Genomic DNA, 26,440 nt, shown 5'->3' with positions numbered 1-26,440 from the left:
AGCCTGCTTCCCTCAGGCTCTAAGAGTGTCCCTTCTGGGTCACAGTACTAGAGTTCATATTGTCAACTCCATTTTGGACACATTAATGTCTCCAGCATTGGGGTCAGGAAAGCAGTATTGCAGAGTATAAATTCCTCTCAGAACAGGACAGTTTCAACTAACGTTTCCTGAGCCCCTTCTGTGTGCCAGGTTAAATAGTAGGTCTTCAGTGGGTACAAAGGTGAATTGGGCACCCAGGAAGCTTGCTGAGGTCATCAAGATCCTTCCCAGCTCTAAAGTACTCTCTGGATGCAAATAGGCAGCCTTGGGTAGACAGACAGGATTCTCAGACTCCAGCCACTGGGACAGTCCCGCTGTCTGCCAGGCCCATCACAAGGTGGCACCACTGTCTCCTGGACACTTAAGCTGCAGGTTACACTTGGGGCTTTCTTTGGTTTTGCTTGTTTTCTGGTCAGCCAGCATTGGTGTGCTTTTAAAAACTCCTTAGTGTGAGAGAAATCAGCCATCTGCATGCCTTAGTGCAGTTTCCAAGGAAAGACCATGGGATAACTGCTCCCAATGACTAGACTTGAGAATCTTAGTTGGATGTCCCTTAAAAATCGGGCAGCCTGGCCAGGCATGATAGCTCACAGCTGTAATCCCAGCACTTTGGGAGACCAAGGCAGGAGGTTCACTTGAGCCGAGGAGGTTTAGACCAGGTGGGCAACATGGCGAAACCCCATCTCTACCAAAAATACAAAAAATAGCTGGGTGTGGTGGCTCATGCCTATGGTGACAGCTACTCAGGAGGCTAAGGTGGGAGGATTGCTGGAGCCAGGGAAGTCAAGGCTGCAGTGAGCTATGATTGCACAAGTGTACTCCAGCTTGGGTGACAGAGTTAGACCCCATCTCAAGAATTTAAAAAAAAAAAAAATTGATCATCCCCTTTGTCGAACAAATGCTTGGTCTCTGAGGGGCAAATAGCATCCTCTGATTCCTATGCCCCAGTGTCCTCTTTCCTTGTGATTGACAGGACATGCTTTTTCTTCCCCCTTATTCTCTGTGTTCCATCCTCATGGCAGCCCTTGCCAGGCACCATCTAGGCACTGGGGATACGCCAGTGAGACAAGTTCTCACTCATTTCACAATCACTGGTCCTGAGCCAGGTAATGCCATGAGCAGTGAGTTGGGCTAACAGGACCCAGTCATCATGCAGGTGACCATCTCTCCCACTGGGACTCCAGCCAGAAGGGGACCCTGAGTGTTTTATGTAGAATACATCTATTTTCCCTCCAACTAAAGAAGACTCTTGTGTTCCTCAGGGTTGAGGACAAGCCCACTTCATCACTACTGGGTTTTCATGACATTCTCATTTACTGAATCTTCACCCACCGTCACCCTCCCACCTCAAGACACTGACAGTTTTCTTCTCTCATCTGCCCACACTGGAAGACATGGGACCATCTGTCTGCTTGTGTCATACCCAGCCAATGGGGCCAGTAGGTGGCCAGACAGTATCAATAGGTGGTGCTCTAAACCAGCTGAAGGCAGTTTCTGTCCCCTGGGTAGGGAGTGGGAGAGAGGAAGAGACGGAGCTAGAGGCAAAAATATTAAAAAAGGATTGGTTAAATATTCCGGTGAGACTTGGCAATCAGCCAGTAACTTGATATAGCTCAGTTGAAGACCCACATCTTAATTGACGACATAGAATATCATATGGCAAACTAGCTCCTCTTAAGAAATTGTTCCACCTGCATGTTTGTAAGTGGTTTGGATCAAGTTTTTCAAAGCCATAACTAAAACTGAAACTGCATATGAGAATCGGTTATCTAGTGGGATAACAGAACTTCCTGAGAAACATACTGATGTGAGAAGGACTTCTTAGTTTTCTTTAGGAATTGCATATTAAAGAATTTCAGCAAATGCTTTAAGAAAGGAGCATGCTTACTCATTTTGAATTCATCTTACTACTAGAAAGAGACAGACTGGTAAATATGTAATAGTGCTGATACGTCTTATCGACATGTACTTACAAGATTGATTTATCAGCACGTTTGTCTCTGATCTGTCAGGTTCAGAGGAGATAAACTCCAGAGTGCATAGTCATCAGAGCCAGGGTAAGAAAGAAAAATTAAATCAAGCCAGGCCTTTTGGAGCTTTTTTCCGTCATTCCTGTTTTCTTGGTTTTATCTTCCAGGAAAAAGACTCTTTGATTGCTATTGACCGATCCTTTTTGAGTACACTTCCAGGCCAGTCCTTCATAGACAAACTTTACAACATTTGGATTCGCCTTCAGAGCCACGTCAATATTGTGTTCGATAGTGAGATGGACAAACTAATGATGGACAAGTACCCAGGCATTAGGCAGGTGAGCAAAAACTGGATTCCCACTGCTAGCTGCAGAGGATAAATAATAAACATTGTGTATTGAAACAAGAAACTAATAAGCCTACTGGAATTCTTGTTGAATGTTATTATGGCCTTTTTTCTCCATAAAGATCCTGGAAAAGAAAGAAGGCCTGTTCCGAAAACACATGATGGGAAAGCGAGTGGACTACGCTGCACGCTCAGTCATCTGCCCAGATATGTACATCAACACCAACGAAATTGGAATTCCCATGGTGTGTGTGTGTGTGTGTGTGTGTGTGTGTGTGTGTGTGTGTGTGTGCAGGGCTCATTTGCTCCCTGTGGGTGGCAGACAGGAATGCCACAGAGGGCTGAGGACAGGATGTGCAGCAGATTATAGTGGCTTGGGCAGAACTAGCTTCTGCCTCTTCCTGGACAGCCCATGAGGAGGTGACTGGAAGCCACATGATGGCATTGCTCTCACTCCTTGCCAGGCTTACAGACACCTTCTACCCACAAGTCAGCACTAGGGAGCTGATTGCGGGGTATTCCACATCCCTGCCCACATAGCTTCCTCCTGCCCACCTCAGCCTAGTCTTTTGACCTTCCTCACCAAATTGAATACATGACAGGGGAGAGGAAGAGGGCATGGGGTCCAGGCATCAGAAATGTGTACCCCAGGTTACTGGGAAGAGGAAAGGGAGTGAGTCCTGGAGAGACACGTGTGCATGTTGCCCACGCCCTGTTTTGCTTCTCAGGGTAAGCAGCTTACTATTCACCTGTTAGTGCTCTCCCGCGACCCCCTCTGGGAGCCAGCTTCATCTTCTCACTTGCTTAGCACTTCACGCCATGGTGCTCAGCAGCAGCAGCCTTTAATGAGCTTCCTCCTTAATAGGCCTCGAGGTCAGTAATGTGAAGGTGGTTTAATTTCCCTCCGTGGAGAGCCTCATTTCCTCGTGCGCCACCCGCTCCACCCCTCTCTGGGGACTGGTGATGAGCAGCGCTGAAGTGTTCTTTCCGATCATCCTGTGTCCCCATGGCCTCATCTCTCTGTGGCACACTTGGGCTTCCTGGACAAAGGCATGACAGGAGTCTGAGAAGGCCCAGTCCTGTGCCCACTGCCTCCTAGGAACCATAGTCCTTGCATCTGAAAGCTGGATCACATGGTGAGGACCAGCTTTGTGAAGTCCAGTGGTGACATTCCCAAATCTGAGGCCCCGAGGAGACATGTAGCAACTTTTGGTTGCCCTCTCTGGACAGAAGGCAGGGGCCACCCTTGTTGGCCTTGACCTCATAGTGCCTACAGCGTCCCCAGCTCTGCGAGAGACCTTCTGTGCTGCCTCTTCTGTCTTCCAAGGTGCTGGGTTCTCGTTTGTGGATCTGGGTTTGTTTGATAGTGGCTTGTCCCTGGAGGAGAGACTCCGAAGTCACTTCTCTGCCCACCTGCAGACTGCCGCGAGTCTCAGGGCCATGGTGGCCTGGGGTGTAGGTATTCCTCACAGTATAGCTGGGAAGAGCAGAGCAGATAGAACTGCCTCTGGCCTCTTGGATCACACGCTTCCCATAGAGTACTGTTGACAGGTGCCACAGGAACAAGGAGCTAGAGACCAGCAGTGAAGCACAGACTAGTGTGCTCCTATATAAAGCGGTGTCCAGGGGTGGAGACAGACAGTAAATAGATAAACAAGTATAGATATGCTCTGTTGAACGGTGATAAGTGGTAAGTGTATCAGCAATAGTAGAGCAGGCTCAGGCTGAGGAACGCAGGGGCTGGGGTAGCCCCAGGAGCCTTCTGAGAAAGTGCTGCTGCACGGGACCTGTGCAAAGCTAGACGAGTTCCTTTATGTAGGATGTCTCAGAGTCTCTGGTGTGTTTGTATACATTTGGAAGGTACATTAGAGATTTATAATATTCAGTAGCTCAAAAACTCATTTAAACAGGGAACTTGTTTTACTTGGAGTGTCTCCCAGGCCTAACTTTAAACACAGCACACTGCATTTTCTTTTTTTTTTTTTTTTTTGAGACGGAGTCTCGCTCTGTCGCCCAGGCTGGAGTGCAGTGGCCGGATCTCAGCTCACTGCAAGCTCCGCCTCCCGGGTTCACGCCATTCTCCTGCCTCAGCCTCCCGAGTAGCTGGGACTACAGGCGCCCGCCACCTCGCCCAGCTAGTTTTTTTGTAGTTTTAGTAGAGACGGGGTTTCACTGTGTTCACCAGGATGGTCTCGATCTCCTGACCTCGTGATCCACCCGTCTCGGCCTCCCAAAGTGCTGGGATTACAGGCTTGAGCCACCGTGCCCGGCCAGCACACTGCATTTTCTTAGGTGTCAGAGGAATGTGTCAGTTTCATCTCAAGTACCACCTTGATTGTAATGGCTGCTGCAGAACTGTGGAGCTGAGAGATTCCAATGCCATGTCTAGGCTCAGGGACAGCACCACGATCCGTTAGTGATGTCTGCTGGGGTGGATGAGGAATGTTGTGGTATTTGAGGACAGGCATTTGCCACCTGTCTCAAGCAAGTGCCCCAAGCCACCTTTGGGAACTTTGAATTTATTGGCAGATAAGAAAATGAAGTTTTAGAGTGGGTTAAAAAAATTAGCCGGGCACGGTGGCTCACATCTGTAATCCCAGCACTTTGGGAGGCCGAGGTGGGCAGATCAACTGAGGTTGGGAGTTCGCGACCAGCCTGACCAACATGGAGAAACCCCATCTCTACTAAAAATACAAAATTAGCTGGGTGTGGTGGTGCATGCCTGTAATCCCAGCTACTCGGGAGGCTGAGGGAGGAGAATTGCTTGAACCCAGGAGGCGGAGATTGTGGTGAGCTGAGATAGCCACACCTGTGGTCCCAGCTACTCGGGAGGCTGAGTCAGGAGGATCACCTAAGCCCCGGAGGTGGCGGCTGCAGCAGCTGTGATTGCGCCACTGCACTCCAGCCTGGGCAACAAGAGCAAAACTCCATCTCAAAAAAAAAATTAAAAAAAAAAAAATTGTAATATGTAAACTGCTGCACTTAAATTATTCTCCTCAGACTAACTGCTGGAAAAGGAGGCCTAGTCTCTATACCGTTAAGGGAGTAGCAGAAGACAGGCAGGATGTTACTTCGCTCACTGGAAGGCCTTCTTGGCCAAGTCAGATAGCTCCTCCTCATCTTGGGGGAAAAGACACAGCCTATTGAGACAGATTTGGGGTCCATGAGACCTTTTTTTCTCCCTGCCCTGATTTGCTACCTCCATTCCTCATTTCCAGGTATTTGCCACAAAACTGACCTACCCGCAGCCAGTTACCCCGTGGAATGTTCAGGAACTTAGGCAAGCGGTCATCAACGGCCCCAATGTGCACCCAGGAGCCTCCATGGTCATCAATGAGGACGGCAGCCGCACAGCCCTGAGTGCTGTGGACATGACCCAGCGAGAGGCCGTGGCCAAGCAGCTCCTGACCCCAGCCACGGGGGCACCTAAGCCCCAGGGGACAAAAATTGTGAGTATGGGCAGCTTTGGTCAGGGACCTATCCAGCTCCTGTTCGGATCCTGGTAATTGGTGGCCATCAGGTGTGGCTCCAGTGCACGCTGACACAGGAGCCCATCCCTAGGAGGAAACTCCCCCACACGTGGGTGACTTTTAAGATTCACCTTGTAGTCCCTGGGCAGAAGAATGACTGCCCTTAAACAGGGCTACTCAAAGGGTAGTCCCCGGACCAGCATCAGCAGCATCCCTGGAGCTTGTGAGCAATGCAGATCCCCCCACCCCTACTGAATTTGAATCTCTGAGAATAGAGTTCAGAATCTTTCTTTATCATGCTTTCCAGAGGGTTCTTCTGCATGCTGTTGTTTGAGAGCCACTCTTAGGAAGGCAGTGCTCTGTGCCAGTGATAACCAACAAGTGGCAGGTTATAACTAATGTTTCCATTTTGGGCAATTGCTAATGCCAGCCCATAGTGCTGTGGTAGGGAATCCTGAGGCTCTATCTGGTTCCACTGGAAGGAGCACATGATCAATTAACAATGTTGCTGAATGCATGAAATCAGCAGGTGACAGCTCTGTGGCTCTGTCACGTAATAGCCATTCCTGCTGGGAGGGGAGTAGCAGATGACCCCTCTCTAGGCAACAGTGGCAGCAGTTGTTGGAGGGAAATGGATTCGACTTGGGTGTAACCCACAAGTGACTACCGGAGTCAATGGGTGACTGCCTGGATTTTCCTCACCCACCTGCACAGAAGGCAGGCCTCTCCTTGCCCTCTGCCCACCCATACCCCATGGCTGACCTGCTCTTCTTTAACACTGAGTTCAGCTCTGCAAAGTTGCATCAGCCTTGAAGAAACTTTGGAGGAACCGAGAGGAAAAGGAAATGCTCCTGGCCTTGCGGCGGTGCTCATCACTGCTCACCACAGGCCTTCTTGCTTCCTCTGGTTCTCACCGCCGTCCTGAGGGACAGCAGTAATACACCGCCTGTTTTCTCCTTTGGCACTGGGGCACATGCAAACACAGATAAGTCACCTCTTTTGTTCTTCTCTAGTGCACAAAGTAAGGTTTGTATTCAGGTTCGTAGAATCAGTCTGCCTTTCCTAAGTGCCTGGTGTTTGGCTAGGCACTCTGTGAGCAATGCAAAAAGAAGCAAGGTGTATTTCACTTCACTTACATTTAACTCAGGTCAAACATGTGAAACAGACTCACAATAGGAAAGGATGAGAGAGAGACTAGGAGAAGCGGTGAGGGATGAGGCAGTACTGATGCGCCCTGCATGCTAGCACTTTGCAGTCCCTGTGGACGGATCCTCGCCACCCTGGAGTTGACAGCATGGTGGGGGAACCACTAGGAAATGAGCATATAAATGTATTGCTGTTGCGGAGGGGTGTGGAAGACACCACAGGGAACAGCAGTGACAGACAGTGACTTTAAGCATATAATGCCCAAGAAGAAACAAGTTTGAGGGGAATGTGCAGGGCAAGTGGGCAGGGAGAGTTTGGGGTCATCAGGAGGCAGCTGTGAGCCAGGTGATGGGGCCAGCCTCAGAGCTAAAGAGGGGTCTGAAGGCAGCGAACTCTTGCTGCTCCCTCAGGCCTTAGCAAGCCCTCGTTCCTCTGGGGTCAGATAGTAAATATTTCTGTGGTCCTGGGCCATGCAGGCTCTGCTGTAGCTGCTCAACTCTGCCGCTTAATGCCAAAGCAGCCACGGATAGTACACAAATAGGCATGGCTGTGTTCCAATAAAACTTTATTTACAGAACCAGGTGGCCAGCCTAAGGACTGTAGTCTGCTACCCCAAAAACTGTGATTTTTTTTTTTTTTTTTTTTTTTTCTTGAGACAAGGTCTCATTCTGTCTCCCAGGCTGAAGTGCAGTGGCGCAATCACAGCTGCTGCAGCCGCCACCTCCGGGGCTTAGGTGATCCTCCTGACTCAGCCTCCCGAGTAGCTGGGACCACAGGTGTGGCTAATTTGTGTATTTTCTGTAGATGTGGGGTTTCACCATGTTGCCCAGGCTGGTTTCCAACTCCTGGGCTCAAGAGATCTGCCCTCCTCAGCCTCCCGAAGCTCTGGGATTACAGACATGAGCCACTGCTCCTGGCCTGTAATTTTTGAAGACTTTGGTTAATGTGTTGCATATGGGCCAGGGCAAGGCTGAAGGGCTGTGTGAGGCTGATTGGGAAGGAAACACTGAGGTCTGGGTGAGGAGGAACCACAGGCTAGGTGAGGAGGGGAAAGGCCAAAAGGACCCATTTCCCCTGTGAGGTATGAAAGCTCTGCCCCATCCCCTGGGCCTTGTAAATAAAAGAGGAAATGGCCCAAAGATCCAAGGCTCATTGCCCTGTTCAGCAGCCTGCTAGAAGCCAGCCTTTGGCTCCGAGCCTGCCTCTTAAATCTCTGACCCTGGGGCACTGGGGCACGTTCATTTTCACTGCAGTATTTATTTAGAGACAAGAGAAAGGAAGGGCCTCGGGTTTGGGTTGGCAAGGGGAATACCCTGTGCTCCAGGGCTTCTGTTTGGATTGGCCAGTGCCTGCCAGACTGGCCTGTGTACCTTCCCAGCTGTGGTAAGTTTGCTTACGCTGGAGGATGTCTCGAATTTGCAAGACTCAAATCCTAGGCCCAGCCTGGCTCTTTGGGCTTGGGCCACAGATCTAGGCAGTTCCTCCCTTGAGAGGCTAAAGAAAGAAGACCTCAGCTTGTATGACGCAGTCAGACGGCAGCCAGTGCCCTGGGCAGATGCTCATGGGAACCCTCAGAGTTTAGGTCTCCTTGGAAACATGGGACTTGGCAATGGGGAGGGGAAGGTTTGAATTCCTTGGGAAGCAAAATGATGGACTCCATGCTAGGTACTTTTAGGACTGCTTTGTAGCACATGAGGATTTTGCTCCCTGCTTCCCTGAGCTAGAGAGAGAGAACTTTTAACCTCACTGAACAGGAACTGGGGAGAGAGTTTTGGGGAGCATCTCTTAATTACTTCTAGCCTCTCTCTTTAGTGAACTTTCTCATACAGTTTCATGAATGTAGGCAACATAAGAAGAAACTAGACTTCCAATAATTTGTTGTTTTCTCCTACCTGCTATCTGTTGTGATTTAGAGGAGATTTGGGGTGGCAGAAATTTCACCAAGTCTCCATAATTCCTTTGTACTACTAACAGGAGCCCTTCAAAATGCATGGGGTGGCAGTTACCTTCATGCATTTGTCTTTTAAGGTGTCACTTTATGTTCAGTGTTTAGGAGGTGTCACTTTATGTTCAGTGTTTAGGAGGCCCCGTAGTTAATATAATTAAAGATAAGGGTAGTAAGGGTCTTAATAGGCGCTACGGGAAAGTCAGCTTTGTGAGAGAGGTGTCTGTCAGAAGGACATGACCAGCCAGGTATTTATAAGGGGGAAAAAGTATGAGCAGTGGCTATCTTAGAGGGGTACAATTACTTGTGATTTTTAAATTCTTATCTTTAAAATTGTCTGTATTTTCTGTTTTCCCTCCCGCAATAAGCATAACACTTGTTCAGTATTTCTTTCTTTCTTTAAAAATAAGTGAAGATCTTTTTTAAAATTTACAGAAGCATCACATATTCATTATAGAAAGAACAATGCTAAGATGTAGGAAAGTAGCTCCGTGTGGTGGCTCCTGCCTATAATTCCAGCACTTTGGGAGGCCAAGCCAGGAACATCATTTGAGGCTAGGAGGTTGAAGCTGCAGTGAGCCATGATTATACCGCTATACTCCAGCCTGGCACCAGAGAGAGACCCTGTCTCAGAAAAATAGTAACAGCCTAGTGAGGATCCAAGCACCCCTTTCCCATATAGACACACACACACACACACACACACGAGCTGGGTTGGTTTTTAAATTGCTTTTTTTTCATCACGTCACATGCCACCTGGGTTTTGTTTTTTTTTCTTTGCTGTAATACATTATTGCCATCACTTCAGACCTTGTATGTATTTACCTTATCCTTGTTCATCACTGCATAATATTCCATAGTGTGGACACACTATTGTCCCTTTTATGGGGCAGTCAGGTTATTTCTAGCTTTTGCCGCTGTAAATGCTGCTGCATACTCATCTAACCTGTGTGGGTGCTTTTTTTTTTCCCTGAAGAGCCAACAGGAAATGTGTTTTTTAAGTGTTCTAATAGCTATTTTCAAACTCCATTCCCAAAAGATGATGACCATGTACAGTTCTTAATTTTTGAAGTGCAATAAAGTGTTTTCTGAGGGCATTGAACTAAGAACCCTGTTCTGGCTCTGCTGTATGAAGCTGGGCAAATTTTTTGTGAAATGTAGAATTTCTGTTTAGAATAATGTACTCACACGTGATCATGGGGGGATTTGAAAGTCTGCCAATGCCTTTCAAACCCAGTGGTTTTATGGTTATGTCTTCATTTTGTTATGGTTATGTCTTCAGGAGTTGTATCCATTTCTTTCTTCAGATTAGTTTTCAGAGGAATCCAGGAACCTGGGAGGGCTATACCTCTCTGAAGAAGACAAAGACCTGTGGTCTTATTTGTTCCTTATACTTCTGAGCCTAGAACCAGGATCAGGGTTGTAAAGGGCCAGGACCAGAAGGGCCTAGGAGGTATTTCTCAGAGATTTCTAGGGTTTTGCTCCACATTAAAAATTCCACTTGCATTTAGCTGACTACAACATGAGACAGAAGCCACACCTTGGCCAAGTTGAGGTGAGCACTTGGAAAGAGCAGTGGTGATACTGATGTTTGCACTGATCACCCACCTGTCCACTCTGTTCCCAGGTGTGCCGGCATGTGAAGAATGGGGACATTCTGCTACTGAACCGACAGCCCACCCTGCACAGACCCTCCATCCAGGCCCACCACGCCCGCATCCTGCCTGAAGAGAAAGTGCTGCGACTCCACTATGCCAACTGCAAGGCCTATAATGCCGACTTTGATGGAGATGAGATGAATGCCCATTTCCCCCAGAGTGAGCTGGGCCGGGCAGAGGCCTACGTCCTGGCCTGCACCGATCAGCAGTACCTTGTTCCCAAGGTAGGTCTGGCCTTGAGGCCATTCCGTGGTCATCGTCAGCATGACTTAGCACTTTTAACTTGGGCCCTGCCAGCCCCTGGGGTCACTGGGCAGTTCTGGGACACAGGGGCACCTGGAATGGAGGGTCCTGGTTTCTCCCAGGCGGGGCTTTTAGCCCATCTAGTTGCTTAGAGGCTGGGAAATGTTTCTGTCTTGCTACGTTGTAAAATGTAAATCAGGACAGAAATTGTAATAGCCATCCCAGAAAGCCTACCTTAGTAACTGTATAATAGATCTTGTATTCAACACTTAAGTTTGGATTCCGCAACTTAGTAGCCCCTGGCCAGCGTTAGCATCCCAACACTGTAATGGTTCTCATGGTCCACAGATGACTTTGATCCTTTGTTCTGACAAACATGAGTTTTAAGAAGCAGCCTAACCCCAAGGGCCCAGAAGAAATCCCCCATCAGCCCGTGAAGGCATCTTCTCTCCTCTTTGAATCCCTTCCTTCTTTCTCCAAGTTCAGTCCTCAAGGGCAACCCCATGTGGTCACAGCTATCCAGAGGGACATGTGGGAAGGATAGAACTTCCTCCCCCATCTCCTGAGCAGCTGACTCGTGACCAGGAGTGGCAGGGGCGTGAGTTAGCATGTGCTCATGGGAGGGACAGAGCGGGGAAAGAGGCAGGCTGCAGGGAAGAAGACACAGTGTGTTCCAGTGCCTACTTCACCCTCACCACCCACCCAAAGGTCCGAGGCCTCCTAAATTATAAGCTGTTTGCACCACAGTGATTCACAGTTAAACATCATTCATTTGGATTTTGGTGGAGTATGAAGAATAATCATTTAATGTCAAACCAAGGCTCCCATTTCCCAAGTACTTTTTCAGTGCCATGCACTGTGCAGAGAGCACTTTAGAGGCTCCTCATTTCACCCTCCCCACAGTCCTTGGAGGTAGGTGCAATTCATGTCCACATTTTACACTTGAAGCATTTGTGTAACTTGTCCAGGGACACTCAGCTGAGAAGCAGGAGGAAGGACAAGGCGCTCCTAGATCTTCCTGGGGTTTGTGCTGCTGCAGGGATGGAGAGCTCTGTGCACAGGGAGTGCCAGGGGCTGCTCAGAGATGCCTAGCGTCGATCGGCATCCTCTGCTCCTTGGAGCTTCTCTGTTCCCATCAGCTGTCTGCCACTAGGGAATCAGGCAGGTGGCCAGGAGCCCAGCATCCCAGACCCTTTTCCCACCAGATGCACCACTGTGGCTTCACAAGGATCCCGGTTGTTTAAGTTGGCCTTTCCCTTCTCTGCCCACCTTTGTTGGCTGTGGATTAGCGAAGGGACTAGATGTAGGAAGAAGTGGTGAAGGGCCTACCCAGATTACTTGGAAATTTAAAAAAAAAATACATTTGCTAATTTGAAAAGTAGCTTTTTATGTTTTCATTTAAATAATAATGTGGCTTTCGTGGTGGTGGCAGTAAAAGCTGCCATTAAGTGGGCCACGGGCCTTAGATACTGCTGTAAGCAGTTTGCAGACATTCCATTCCTTATGAGGTTCATGTGATTTTCAGACAAGGAAACACCAAGTGAGTAAATGTCAGCCAGCAATGAGGCCAAGACTCGAACCCAGCAGCTTTGGACGATATCCCTCCCTCCCCGCCCCCCCATCCATGTGCTTGCCTGTGCGTATTCTTAGCGTGTTCTTAGCCCCACTCAACAGGCGAGGCTGGGATTAAGGGAAGGCAGGTGACAGGAAGTGGTTCCCAGGACTGTGTAGGTCTCTGACTCTATAACAGCCGAGTCATATTTCACCAGAGGGGATGCTACCAGGGAGCAGCAGATGGTTTTTTGCTGGCAGAGTGACCTGAGGCATTTGCTGCGTGGGGAGTTGAGGTGCTGTAAAGTCCTCAAGCCAATGACCTTGAATGTGCTGTGCTTGATTTTGATTGAATAAGGTACAAAAGCCGTAGGAGACTTCACGCTTACATTGTGTCCTGCAGTGGACTGACTTATGTAAATCCAAGTGGGCCTCATCACATGCTCATATGCCTATGAGTTTTAGGTTGGGCGTACACTTAAGGGAGGCAGGAGAACACAGGTGAATAAGCTTAAGGTCAATACATTAATTTATTGAAAAAAGCTTGTGGGAGATGGCTTGAAGATTCAGTGTACTTTCATTCACTTTCTTTTGTCAGAGGTAAAGAGCTTTTGATTCTTGATAAATTTTATTTAGTCCTTGGTGTAAATGCCAAGAAGTGGAATCCTTATATTTGCTAATGGTTATAAAAATACAACATGTCTTTATTGGCTGAGTCCTAAAAGGACAAGAGCTGATTTGGTTAAACTAGGAAAACCAGTATTTTGGGGTCATTTTTCTTAGTGTGTCTTTATTTCCCTTAGTTTCCATATTTCTTTATTTATAATTCTATTTCTTCTGTATTACCAGGTTCTTTCCCTTAACTAACCATAATACCAAATTAAAGTACATTTTGTCATTAGTTTTATGTACTTAGTAGAGTTTTGTGGCATCTTTTTATTTAAAGTAGGAGTTGAATGGAACTGTATTTCTTTTCCATGAAAACAGTTAAACTTTTCATTTATGTGTTACTTTTTGGACTAATTTTTTTTTCCTTCTGTTTATTTATTGAGGGCCCATGCTTTGTGAAAGTTTTTAAGCAAGGCTTGAGATATGTTTCCTGACTTCTACCTAGTCAGCTAGAAAATTCAAATTACAGAATACCCTATTCCCAAAGCATCCTGACCAGAGACATTAATTGTAATGTCATTTTGCTGTGCTATTAAAGAGAATAGTAAAGCTGACAATTTTCTGGGATTTTGATTCAGAGATGTTCTTTCTGATTCTCAGCAGGATTTAGGAAATTTAGAATTATAAGTAGACCTTTCGTAATTTACTTTAATCAGCATTCTGCCATATAATTTGTGATGATTGCATTGAAAGCGATTTAGCCATCAAAGTAATTGTCTAGTCACGGAAAAATCTGGGCAGAGAGAGGAAAAGGCACTGAATAGATCACAGAACCTGTAATTATGTTCTTTAAGGAAGAAAACAAAAGGAAAAATCAGTATCTGCCCGCCAAAGACTGTGAGATGAGTCAAATGCGTAATACTGGTTTGGCTTTTTCCCCCAAGCAAAATAAGACCATCTCGGCAACAAGAGGTAGAGTGTAATTTTTTATGTACGTTATTAAGTCAAAGCCTTCATAAGAGGGGCTGTGTGCTCCATCTGATCTTGCCTTAGGTCTGTGCCACCTTTCCAGCCCATCTGCAATTGTTATCTTTGAATTTACATAGAGCCTATCACTGTAGTGTTTAGACCATTTGACCAGGATCCTTTTTTAGCCTTTGAGTTAGTACACGTGGTTAAATTTCTAGTGCTTCTCCCAGGCTGCATTTGTGAGTTCCCTTTGCCTTAATTATAAAACATGACCATACTGTTGGCTAGTATTTACCAAATAATCAAATGATTAACAATCTTTATATCCAAGGCATAGGTTTTTCTCAAATTCCTACAAACATTGAAAAGTTTACAAAAGCTACATTTTAAAGAACGTCAGTAAGCATAGCTATTCTTACTTTAGTGTGAGTTACGTTGCCATGAACACAGACCCAACAGATAAGGTTCAGGAGACTGGGGATCAGAATGGCTTTGAAAGTGTCAGATGAAATTAATGCACTCACCAAATCTCAGGCTTTTCATAAAAGCCCTTGTTTTTGGCATCTGGTAGATAACAGCCTTTATTAAGGGCCCACCATGAAACCTGTGCTGTGTTGTGAAGAGATAACTAATAATGGCTCTTCTCCCTTCTGCAATCATGTACGTCAGTCAGGCCCACTCACAGCTCTCTTGAGGAATCTGCCGGAACCCCTTCCTCCCAACACTGGCCAACTCACCCATCAGGCCTCAGCTGTAAAACCGCCCTTCAGAGAGGCTATTTCTGACCATCCTCCTCACCTCAAATCTATATTATGACCCACCCTGTTATTTTCCTCTTTAGCATTTAAAACACTTTGTGATACTGTATTTGTTTACTGTCTAATTCTTCTTCATCATAAAGGACCATGTCTGTTTGGTCCACTGGAGTAGGGAAAAGCCTACCCAGTGCCTAGGCATTCAGGAGGCTCCTGACAAATATTTGTTGAGTGCATGACTGATTTACAGAAGAGCCAGGCCAGAAATGTGTGAAAAATACTAAAGCATAAAACCAAAGTATAAAAACAAGAACACAGCTGACAGCAGCCAGACCAAATTTAGGCATAAATGCCAAAAATATGCTGGAGTAACTAGAACCAGATGGGATTAAACAGAGAAGGCTTGGGGAACTGGATGAGTTTGAAACAGTTTTGATACAGGATAGTGGGCAAATGGCAAACGTAGAAGCCAGTGCTAAACCCTGGTCTTGTGCTTTGTGAAGCAGTTTGCCCCCAAGCAAGAACATAGTGAGGACGTGGGCCAGACAAGACAGGGATATAAGAAGGGCTCTTGCTAGAAAGTGGCTTCCAGGCAGGTGATTAGGGATTAGAGTTTGACTTAAGATTTGTTTTCATTCTTCTTGTGTTGTCTGTTTTGGCTTATAGGATGGCCAACCATTGGCGGGACTGATCCAGGATCACATGGTTTCAGGTGCAAGCATGACTACTCGGGGTTGCTTTTTCACCCGGGAGCAGTATATGGAGCTGGTGTACCGAGGACTCACAGACAAAGTGGGGCGCGTGAAGCTCTTTCCTCCTTCCATCCTGAAGCCCTTTCCGCTGTGGACAGGAAAACAGGTAATTGGGAGAGAACAACCAGTGTGTGTAACAAAAGGAAATAGGCCACTCATGTAAAAGGTTTTATTCTCAGAAGAGCCGAGACCAGAGACAGAGAAATGGCTAAGCCAGCAATAGTCTGACTTTCTTTCCCCTTTGTTTGGGGTTCCTGAGTCTGAGTGGCTTCAAGGGAGTGTCTAGCAAGAGTAGACTGCATAGTAGCCAGGCACCGTGGCTCACACCTGTAATCCCAACATTTTAGGAGGCCGAGGCGGGCGGATCACCTGAGGTCGGGAGTTCGAGACCAGCCTGGCTAACATGGTGAAACCCCATCTCTACTAAAAATACAAAATTAGCTGGGCGTGGAAGTGCACACCTATAATCCCAGCTACTCTGGAGGCCAAGGCAAGAGAATCGCTTGAACCTAGGAGGTGAAGGTTGCAGTGAGCCGAGATCACGCCACTGCACTCCTGCCTGGGCAACAGAGTGAGACTCCGTCTCCGAAAAAAAAAAAAAGTAGACTGCATAGTTTCTGTCCTTTGCTTCTAACTTAAATTTGGCATCCTCATAATACAAATATGGTGGTAACAGGCAATGGTGCTGGTGGAGTAATAGTCATATTTGTTGGGAAGTTCCATGTGTTTGCTGAGTGCTTTAGACACATTATCTGATTTAATCCTCACAACTAATCTGCAATGCAGAGACCATTATTATCTCCCTTTAGGAGATGATAAATTACATGCCCAAGACTACAGGAGGCAGATCAAACCCGGGACTTTTCAACCCCCGAAACATCATACCATACTTCTTCTCAAAGTAACAAAATTACATGATATGTGGTGACCAAATGATGAAAAACAGTAAAATATGCTCTTCTACTGTTGCCTGAGTCTCCAAGATCAGCCTTAAGGATCAACTTCTAGTTGGCTATGTGATCTTAGCCCTGCGGGTCTCAGTTCCTCATCATTTCCTGGGACAGTAGAAATTAACTTTCTAAGCTAAGTTCTGATTCTAAACATGGTTTTTCTCTTTGAAACCAGACTGAACCACAAACAAATTCTTGTGTAGTGTAGTCACTCTTGCCCTTTTCACCTATTTGCAAAAAAAATAGCCTGTACCAACCTTTAGAGACACACTAAAAAATCTCACCCATGACAGAAGCAAAACCTGGACCTATTTCCTAATTTTATTTGGTACAAAGGATTTTAAAAGGATTCAAGGTGTGGCCTCTGGGCATAATGGAATTACATTGGAAATCAGCAAACAAGATGTTTGGAAAAGCCCTCAATATTTGTACTTCTAAATAATGTACTTCTTAAATAGCTCATGGGTCAAAAGAATCTAAAGGAAAATTAGAAATCATTCTGAAGTAGATGAAATGAAAACACAACATATAATTTGTGGGATGCCACTTAAGCAGAACTTAAGGGGGAAATTTATACATAAAATGCCTAGGTTGAAAAGAAGAAAAAGGGTCCCAAATCAATGACTTCAGCTTCAAGTTGATGATCTCTAAGGTCTCCCTGCTCTCCGGTTCTTAGTTTGTGGACTTGCAACTTGATATTCCTTTTTAAGCCAACCTTGCATTCCTGGATAAACCTTCCTTGGTCATGAGGTATTATCCTTTTTATATATTATTGAATTCAATTTACTAATATTTTGTTTAGAATTTTTTTACTTCTGTGTTTGTGATAGATATTGGTCTGTAGTTTTATTTTCTTATAATACGTTTGTTTGGTTTTGGTATCAGGGTAATGCTGGCCTCAGAGAATGAGGTGTTAGGAGGTATTTCCTCTGGTTTTCTGTAAGAGTTAGTATAGTACTGTATTATATTATTTATTCCTTAAATGTGTTGTAGAATTTACCAGTGAAGGCATCTGGGCCTAGAGTTTCTTTGTGGGAAGGTTTTCTTTCTTTCTTTTTTTTTTTGAGACGGAGTCTCGCTTTGTCACCCAGGCTGGAATGCAGTGATGTGATCTCGGCTCACTACAAGCTCCGCTTCCCAGGTTCATGCCATTCTCCTGCCTCAGCCTCCCAAGTAGCTGGGACTACAGGCGCCTGCCACCATACCTGGCTAATTTTTTGTATTTTAGTAGAGATGGGGTTTCACCGTGTTAGCCTGGATGGTCTCAAGCTCCTGACCTCATGATCCACCTGCCTCAGCCTTCCAGAGTGCTAGGATTACAGGTGTGAGCCACTGCACCTGGCCTAGGTTTTCTTTTTCTTTCTTTCTTTTCTTTCTTTTCTTTCTTTCTTTTCTTTCTTTCTTTCTTTTTTTTTTGACAGAATTTTGCTCTTGTTGCCCAGGCTGGAGTGCAATGGTGCGATCCTGGCTCGCCGCAACCTCCACCTCCCAGATTCAAGCAATTCTCCTGTCTCAGCCTCCCAAGTAGCTGGGATTACAGGCATGCGCCATCATGCCCGGCTAATTTTGTATTTTTAGTAGAGCCAGGGTTTCTCCATGTTGGTCAGGCTGGTCTCAAACTCCCAACCTCAGGTGATACACCAATCTTGGCCTACCAAAATGCTGGGACTCCAGGCATGAGCCACCGCACCCAACCTGTGGGAAGATTTTCAATCAAAATTTCTATTTCTTTAGTAGACATAGAGCTGTTTTTGGTTATCTGTTTCTTGAATGAGCTTTAATAGTTTGTGTTTTTCAGGGAATTTGTCCATTTCATCTAAGTTACTGAATTTATAGGCACGAAGTTGTTCATAATGTTCTTTTGTTGACCTTTTCTATCTGTAATGCCTATCGTGGTGTCACTTCTCTCATTCCTGACATTGATAATTTGTGTCTTCTCTTTTTTCCTGATCAGTTTGCCTAGAGGTTTATCAGTTTTATTCTCAAAAAAAAAAAAAAAAAAAAAAAGTTTTTGGTTTTATTGACTTTATTTTTCTGTTTTCTATTTCGTTGATTTGATCTTTATCACTCCCTTTCTTCTGTTTACTTCAGTTTAATTTGCTCTTTTTTTCCTAGTTCTTTAAGTTTGAAGCTGAAGTCAATTTGAGACCCCCTTTTCTTCTTTTCAATCTAGACATTTTATGTATAAATTTCCCCCTTAAGTTCTGCTTAAGTAGCGTCCCACAAATTAATATGTCATGTTTTCATTTCATCTACTTCAGAATACTTTCTAATTTCCCTTCTGATTTTTTTTTTTTTTTGATCCATGAGTTATTTTGAAGTGTGTTGTTTAGTTATTTAGAAGTACAAATATTGAGGGCTTTTCCAAATATCTTGGTTGTTGATTTCCAGTTTAATTTCATTGTGCCTAGAGACCACACCTTGGATCCTTTTAAAATCCTTTGTGCCAAATAAAATCAGGAAATAGGCCCAAGTTTTGCTTCTGTCATGGGTGAAGTTTTTCAGTGTATCTCTAAAGGTTGGTACAGGCTTTTTTATTTTGCAAATAGGTGAAAAGGGCAAGAGTGACTACACTACACAAGAATTTGTTCATGGTTCAGCCTGGTGCTACAGAGAAAAACCATGCTTAGAATCAGAAGATAAGGAACTTAGCTTAGGAAGTTTATTTCTACTGCCCTGGGAAATGAAGTCTTAGAGTATTTCTCCAGGACATTTCATACAGCCTCTTGATTGATTTTCTATTTACAAACCGAAGGTCTCTCATTGTTTGTTCAAAGAGCATGCAAAGAAAGATATTTGCCTGTCATTGCAAATCTCGAGTTTATAGCTCAGTGCACATTCGTAAAGTGAATACATCTTTGCAAACTCTCACCCAGATCAGAAAGTAGCAAATCACCAGCACCCCCAGAAGACCCCTCCATGGCCCCTCCCCAGTTTGTCCCCCTCGTCAAAGGTAATTACTAACTTGGCTTCCAACACTATAAACAAGTTTTGTCTTTCCTTGAAGTTTATTGAAATGAAATCTTTGTGTGTTACCCATATTACTGTACATAGTAGCAGTTTATTTTTTATTGCTTTATAATATTCTATTATGTGACTATGCCATCATATATTTATCCATTTTTCTATTGATACACATTTGAGTTGTCTCACTTACCTTCATTTGGCTGTTACAAATGGGGCTACTGTGAACATTGTCGTGTGTATCTTTTGTTGAGCACATATATACATTTCAATGGGTAACTATTGAGGCATGGAATTACTAGGTCATAAGATATGTGTTCGGCCGGGCGTGGTGGCTCAAGCCTGTAATCCCAGCACTTTGGGAGGCTGAGACGGGCGGATCACAAGGTCAGGAGATCGAGACCATCCTGGCTAACCCGGTGAAACCCCGCCTCTACTAAAAAATACAAAAAACTAGCCGGGCGAGGTGGCGGGCGCCTGTAGTCCCAGCTACTCGGGAGACTGAGGCAGGAGAATGGCGTGAACCTGAAAGGCGGAGCTTGCAGTGAGCTGAGATCCGGCTACTGCACTCCAGTTTGGGCGACAGAGCGAGACTCCGTCTCAAAAAAAAAAAAAAAAAAGATATGTGTTCAACTTTAATAGATAGTTTCCTAAAGTTTTCCAAAATGCTTGTAATAATACACACTTCTACTAGGATGGAGTGCAGTTGTGCCATCTCGGCTCACTGCAACGTCTGCCTTCCAGGTTCAAGTCATTCTCTTGCCTCAGCCTTCTGAGTAACTGGGATTACAGGCGTGCTCCACCACCCCTAGCAAATTTTTGTATTTTTAGTAGAGACAGGGTTTTTCCATGTTAGCCAGGGTGGTCTCGAACTCCTGACCTCAGGTGATCTACCCTCCTCAACCTCCCAAAGTGCTGGGATTACAAGCATGAGCCACCTCACCCAGCTGTTGTTGCTGTTTTCTTTCTGGCTTGTTTAATTTTAGCCGTTCAGGTGAGTATGTAGTGGTATCTTACTGTTTTAATTGTCATTTCCTTAATGACAAGAGAGGTCGAGCACCTGTTCATATGCTTATTGGCTATTTGGATATCATCTTTTGTGATGTGCCTGTTCAAATCTTTTGCCTATTTTCTATGTCATTTTCTTATTGACAGATGAGAGGTTTTTAAAAATATAATTTGGTGTAAGTCCATTACCAGATATATATATATTGCAAATACCTTCTACTTGGTGGCTAGCCTTTTCGCCTAATGCTGTTTTCTAATGATCAGAAGTTTCTAATTTATAGCTCGCTAATCTCGGTTTTTTGTGACTAGTCCTAATAGGAGCTCTTTGCCTGCGCTGACGTCTTGTAGGTATTCCCCTCTGTTATCATTTGTAGCTGTATTGTTTTACCTTTCACACTTAGGTCTGCTGTCTGCCTAGGGATGATTTTTGTGGATGTGCATGAAGTGAGGTAGGGGTCAAGAGTCACATTTTCCCATGTGGATTTCCTATCCAGTGATTGCGACATCATTTGTTGGAAAAGTCCACTTCTCTACTGCTAGTACTCCTGTGTCACAAGCCAAGTAGTAATATATGAGTGGGTCTGTTTCTGGACCCTGTTTGTTTCCATTGCACCAACAGCACACTGTGGTAATTACTGTGAGTTTATACTAAATCTTGACTTCTGATAGTAAAAGTCTCCAGCTATGTTCAAGACTATCTTGATAGGCTTTAATTACATCTCAATATACCTTTATAAAGAAAAAAAGACTGTGTTGAATATTTTGGGGTGTTTGTATTTCCATATAAATTTTAAAGTCAGCTTGTAAGCGTTCACACTGTGCACACAAATACCTGCTAGGATTTTTCATTGGGATTGCATTGCCTCTGTAGGTCACTTTAGGGAGAATCAACATATTTACACTACTGAGTCATCTAAATTGTGAACATAGCATGCCCCTCAATTATGTAAAAACCTTACACATCTTTTCATTAGATTCACTCCTGGGTATTGCTACAGTGGATGATATTGTTTATTGAATTTTCTAATTTTTTATGGTTGGTATCTAGAAATACAATTAATTTTTTATATTGTCCTTATATTCGACAAGCTTTATGAATTCAGTTATTAGATCTCTGTCCTTCAAGTTCTTTTAAACTATAAAAGTAAACAAGTTTATTGATAAAGATAAACATAAAAGGAAAAACTCCGTCCCTCCCCAGCCGCACTCTCCACTCTCCGTATACACACATACTCTCATAGAAAATAAATAAGAATGAGGCTGGGCATGGTGGTTTATGCCTGTAATCCCAGCACTTTGGGAGGCCAAGGTGGGTGGATCACATGAGGCTAGAAGTTTGACACCAGCCTGCCCAATGTGGCAAAACCCTGTCTCTACTAAAAATATAAAAATTAGCCAGGGGTGGTGGCGAACATTTGTAATCCCAGCTACTCAGAAGGCTGAGGCACGAAAATCGCTTGAACCTGGGAGGCAGATGTTGCATTGAGCTGAGATTGGGCCTCTGCCCTCCAGCCTGGGCAACAGAATGAGACTTTGTTTCAAAAAAAATAAAAGAAATGAGAATAAGATCATATCATACCATCCCTGGGACTGTTCAGGAGAACCATGAACCACAATTAAATCTGCCAGCCTGGGGTGTCCCAAAACAACAACAGGAACATCAGAACTCACTGATCAGAGATCATCATAACAGATACAGTAATAATGAAAAAGTTTGAAATACGGTGAGAATTACCAAAATGTGACACAGAGACACAAAGTGAGCACTTTCTGTTGGAAAAATGGTGTTGGACTACTCCACACAGGGTTGCCGTAAACCTTCCATTTGTAAAAAACCATGTTATCTGCAAAGGAGAACGAAATGAGATATGCCTGTGTTTAGATCTTCTTTCTTTCAAGTATGTTAGATGTTTTGATGTACAAGTTTTACACTTCTTTGCCTAAATTTATTCTTATTTTTTTTTAATGTTAATGTAAATGGAACCCTTTTTTTTTGGAAACGGAGCTTCCCTCTATATTGCCCAGGCTGGAGTACAGTGGCACGATCTCGGCTCACTGCAACCTCCGCCTCCCCAGTTCAAGCAATTCTCCTGTCTTAGCCTCCTGAGTAGCTGGGATTACAGGCATCTGCCACCATGCCCAGCTAATTTTTGTATTTTTAGTAGAGATGGGATTTCACCATGTTGGCCAGGTTGGTCTCGAACTCCTGACCTTAGGTGATCCGCCTGCCTTGGCCTCCCAAAGTGCTGAGATTACAGGAGTGAGCCACCACACCTGGCTGGAACTTTTTCTTAATTCCATTTTCAGATTGTTCATTGCTAATATATAGAAAGAGAATTAATTTTTATATGTTGATCTTGTATCCTTCAGCTTTGAAGAAGTCATTTATAAGCTCTAATAATTTGTTTTGTTGGCACTTAAGGGTTTTCTCTATATAATATCATGTCATCTGCAAATGTAGTTGTACTTCTTTCTCTCTAATCTGGAGGTCTTTTATTTCTTTTCTTGCGTAATTGCCCTGGCTAGAACCTCTTAGTACATTGTTGAATAGAAATGGCAAGCGTGGACATTCTTGTCTTGGTCCTGACTTTAGGCAGAAGGCATCTAGTCTTCCATCATTGAGCATGTTAGTAGTAGGTTTTTCATAGGTGCCTCCCTTTATTAGGTTGGTGACGTCTCCTTCTGTTCCTAGTCTGTTGAGTATTTTTATCCTGAAAGGGTGTTGGAGTTTATCAAATGCTCTTCTGCCCCCTTGATTTCATAGATGAAGTGGCAGGTCATATTTCCCTGCCCTTGGATGGGTGTGTTTCACACTAAGTTCCAGTCTTGACTATGCCTAGCCTGGGGGGGTCCCCACTATGCATGTGGCACCTTGGTTGAGGTGCAGCTTGAAGTAGGCACCCCAGGGAAGTGTCACCCTCCTGCCTTTACTCCCTCACCCTACTCACCGCACAGTGCTGGCCTTCTATGGAGCTGAGGCATGGAGAGTGTGAGTCATGACCTTTCTGGTCATCTTCTGCTGAGAAAACAGGGAATATTTTCTGCTCTCTTTAATAATGCTGTTGTCCATTGTCGCCTGCTCCTGGTGCACGTGGGTGAAAAGGCAGCTGCTCTCATAACTGCCCTGTCCCATTGCACTTTTTTTTTTTTTTTTTTTTTTTTTTGAGACAAGAGTCCCACTCTCTCACCCAGGCTGGAGTGCAGTGACGTGATCTTGGCTAACTACAATCTCTGCCTTCTGGATTCAAGTGATTATCATGCCTCAGCCTCCTGAGTAGCTGGAAGTGTAGGTGTATGCCACCATGCCCGGCTAAATTTTGTATTTTTAGTAGAGGTGGGGTTTCACCATGTTGGCCACAATGGTCTCGATTCCTGACCTCAAGGAATCCACCCACCTTGGCCTCCCAAAGTGCTGGGATTACAGGCATGAGGCACCACGCCCTCGTTGCACACATCTAAAGATACTGCTTTGTGGGGCCTGCTGCAGGCACACTAAGCGCTGTTGATGGCAGTTAGTCTCCCAGCCCTAGAACCTGTCACACCTGCCCGTTTGCCCCTGCCCTGCTCCATCTCTGGGAATGTGTGCACCTGCATTCAGCCCCTCTGGAACCAACTGATTATCTGCAGATAAAGCTGCCTCCCTTTGAGCTCTCTGCAGAGCAGCTGCTTGAGAAAGTGCTTCTCTTGGCTTCCTGTTAGCAACTGCTTGTTGGGTGGACGACCCCTCTGAGGGATCCAGCTGGGGCCGGGGAAAGATTCCTTGGCCTTTCAGTAGCTATAATTAATTCCAGTCATAGTAAAGAAATATCTGAGTATGTGGCATAAAATGAAAACAATTTACTTTTTCCTCTCCTTCCTTTGGTCTATTTAGTAATTTAATTCAAGTCTAGGGTATTATTCACTTTAAGAACTATTTTAGGGAGTAAAAATCCCAGTGAAGTTCTTTCTCATGTATTTTTGTTTTCACTCCTCATTGGTTTAAATAAAAACTGAGATCACCTTGTCCTATGGAGGTGGACCTGTCTGTTTTTCTTGCCATACCTGAGATCATCAGAAATGGCAATCCAAGGGCAGGAGGTCCTAAAAGGGAAGTTCTCAACTTTTCTTTCTGCCATCAGTTTGTCCTCTTTTTCTTTGCAGGTTTTGTCAACACTGCTCATAAATATAATCCCAGAGGATCACATCCCGCTGAACTTATCTGGAAAGGCGAAAATCACCGGGAAAGCCTGGGTGAAGGAAACTCCTCGATCTGTTCCTGGCTTTAACCCTGACTCGATGTGTGAGTCCCAGGTATGGCTGTCCAGCTGTGTGGAGTGGAGACTTCTAGTCCCAGGGTTAGACAGATTGGTTTAAAACGGAGACAGAAATGGAGGCACATTCACAGAAGCAGGTGCTGTGCCTCAGAAGAGAAGGCGTTGTGCCTGAGTTGGTGTCAGCTTTTGTTTTGGAAAGGTTCAGGGTTGATCTCCAGCATTTGACCCTCAGTATAAAACTCACAAGCAGTTTAGGAAGGCTTCTCCTGCAAAAAGGCTGAAATTGATTATGCAAAGCTTGGCAACACAGAGTCCTGTTTTCCCGCAAGACTGCTCAGTGGCTTGAGATAATCAGACTGGTGTAAGGTTCCATACCCCAACTCTGAGCCTTAGGAACCAGGCCACAAGAGGGCAGGCCCAGGGCAGAGAGAGCTGTCCACACTGAAGATTTCCAAGGCCTCTGCGTGTTCCCGGTGGAGAGGTCTTTCCAGGTCCCCAGTGCACGGTGCTTTATCACAGGGTCTTAATGGACAGTCCATTCACCCCTGAAACTGCCAGGTTTGTTTTCCTTTATAGACCGTATGCTTCATGGGTGCTACATTACGCATCTAGAAATGCTTTTCTGTTCATCAGCTTCCAATGCTTTCACCCAGCTTTGAGAAAGTACACATTCAGGCCTTAGAGGATGTTAGGAAGATTTTGTTGTTACTCCCAGGGCTCAAGGGAGAAAGTACCTAGGCCGGAGGCACAGTTATGAGGTTGAAGCTCACCACTTCAGGAAGACCTTGTGGCTAGAAGCTCCCATGTCTGGTCACAGGTCTTTGTCAAGGATACTTGACCTCAAGTTAGCATGGGTGGGTGTGGGGAGTAGGGGATATAAAACTTGGAGAGAGAGAGTGTGCATGTGTGTGTGTGTGTGTGTGTGTGTGTGTGTGTATGTGGTATAGTCCCTGAAGGGAAGAAAAAAAAACCTGCTGTTCTGTATATGCTTGCCTCTGTTATAATAAAAAATAATAATAATATATATAGAGAGAAAATACTAGTTTCACAAATGCCCTACTTTTTTCCATGAAGGATTCTAGGCAGGTCACGGTAGAGGGATTTGCACAATGAGGGTCATACACAGAGTACAGGGTGGGTGGCTCCCACAGGAGGCATCCCCCACCACCCGGCATTGGTGCCCTTTCCCTCCACAGGTGGTCATCAGGGAAGGGGAGCTGCTCTGCGGAGTGCTGGACAAGGCGCACTACGGGAGCTCCGCCTATGGCCTGGTCCACTGCTGCTATGAGATCTATGGAGGCGAGACCAGCGGCAAGGTTCTAACCTGCCTGGCCCGCCTCTTCACCGCCTACCTGCAGCTCTACAGAGGCTTCACCTTGGGTAAGTGCCAGGCTCACTGCCCTGGGACAGTGACCTGGCCCCTTTTAGGGTCAGTGCAGCCGCCTGGCCATCTCCCGGGCCCAGGGCAGAGAGAGCCGTCCACACTGAAGATTTCCAAGGCCTCTGCGTGTTCCCAGTGGAGAAGCCTTTCGAGGTCCCCAGTGCACAGTGCTTTATCACAGGGTCTTAACGGACAGTCCATTCACCACCGAAACTGCCAGTTTTATTTTCCTTTATAGACCATATGTTTCATGGGTGCTACATTATGCAGCTAGAAATTCTTTTCCGTGTCCTCTCAGGGGAAGAAGCGGGGAAGGAACCAGGCTCCTGCAACAAAGGCACCCTCACTTGGCCACCCCTCTCCTCCATAGCCAGTGCTTATTCCCCTTCACAGTGCAGAATGGCACCCTCGTGCCCCTTTCCATTCTGTTC

The 26,440-nt window shown here is 45.3% G+C and overlaps 1 protein-coding gene across 3 annotated transcripts in view; it reads left to right on the top strand.

The window, feature by feature from the left end:
• LOC105465397 (RNA polymerase I subunit A) overlaps positions 1–26,440 on the top strand; it is an 83,120-nt gene that overhangs the window by 25,605 nt on the left and 31,075 nt on the right. For all 3 annotated transcript variants that reach the window (XM_011713846.3, XM_024787643.2, XM_024787642.2), the window contains exons 10-16: positions 2,177–2,347; positions 2,478–2,600; positions 5,574–5,804; positions 10,544–10,798; positions 15,368–15,559; positions 24,516–24,665; positions 25,825–26,008. In XM_011713846.3, the coding sequence (XP_011712148.2) occupies positions 2,177–2,347; positions 2,478–2,600; positions 5,574–5,804; positions 10,544–10,798; positions 15,368–15,559; positions 24,516–24,665; positions 25,825–26,008 (1,306 nt within the window). The remainder of the gene's footprint in view (positions 1–2,176; positions 2,348–2,477; positions 2,601–5,573; positions 5,805–10,543; positions 10,799–15,367; positions 15,560–24,515; positions 24,666–25,824; positions 26,009–26,440) is intronic.

Source organism: Macaca nemestrina, chromosome 13 (genome assembly GCF_043159975.1).
Source record: "Macaca nemestrina isolate mMacNem1 chromosome 13, mMacNem.hap1, whole genome shotgun sequence".
Classification (NCBI taxonomy): Eukaryota; Metazoa; Chordata; class Mammalia; order Primates; family Cercopithecidae; genus Macaca; species Macaca nemestrina.
The sequence above is the reverse complement of the archived record's forward strand: the minus strand, read 5'-3'. Positions and strand labels throughout refer to the sequence as shown.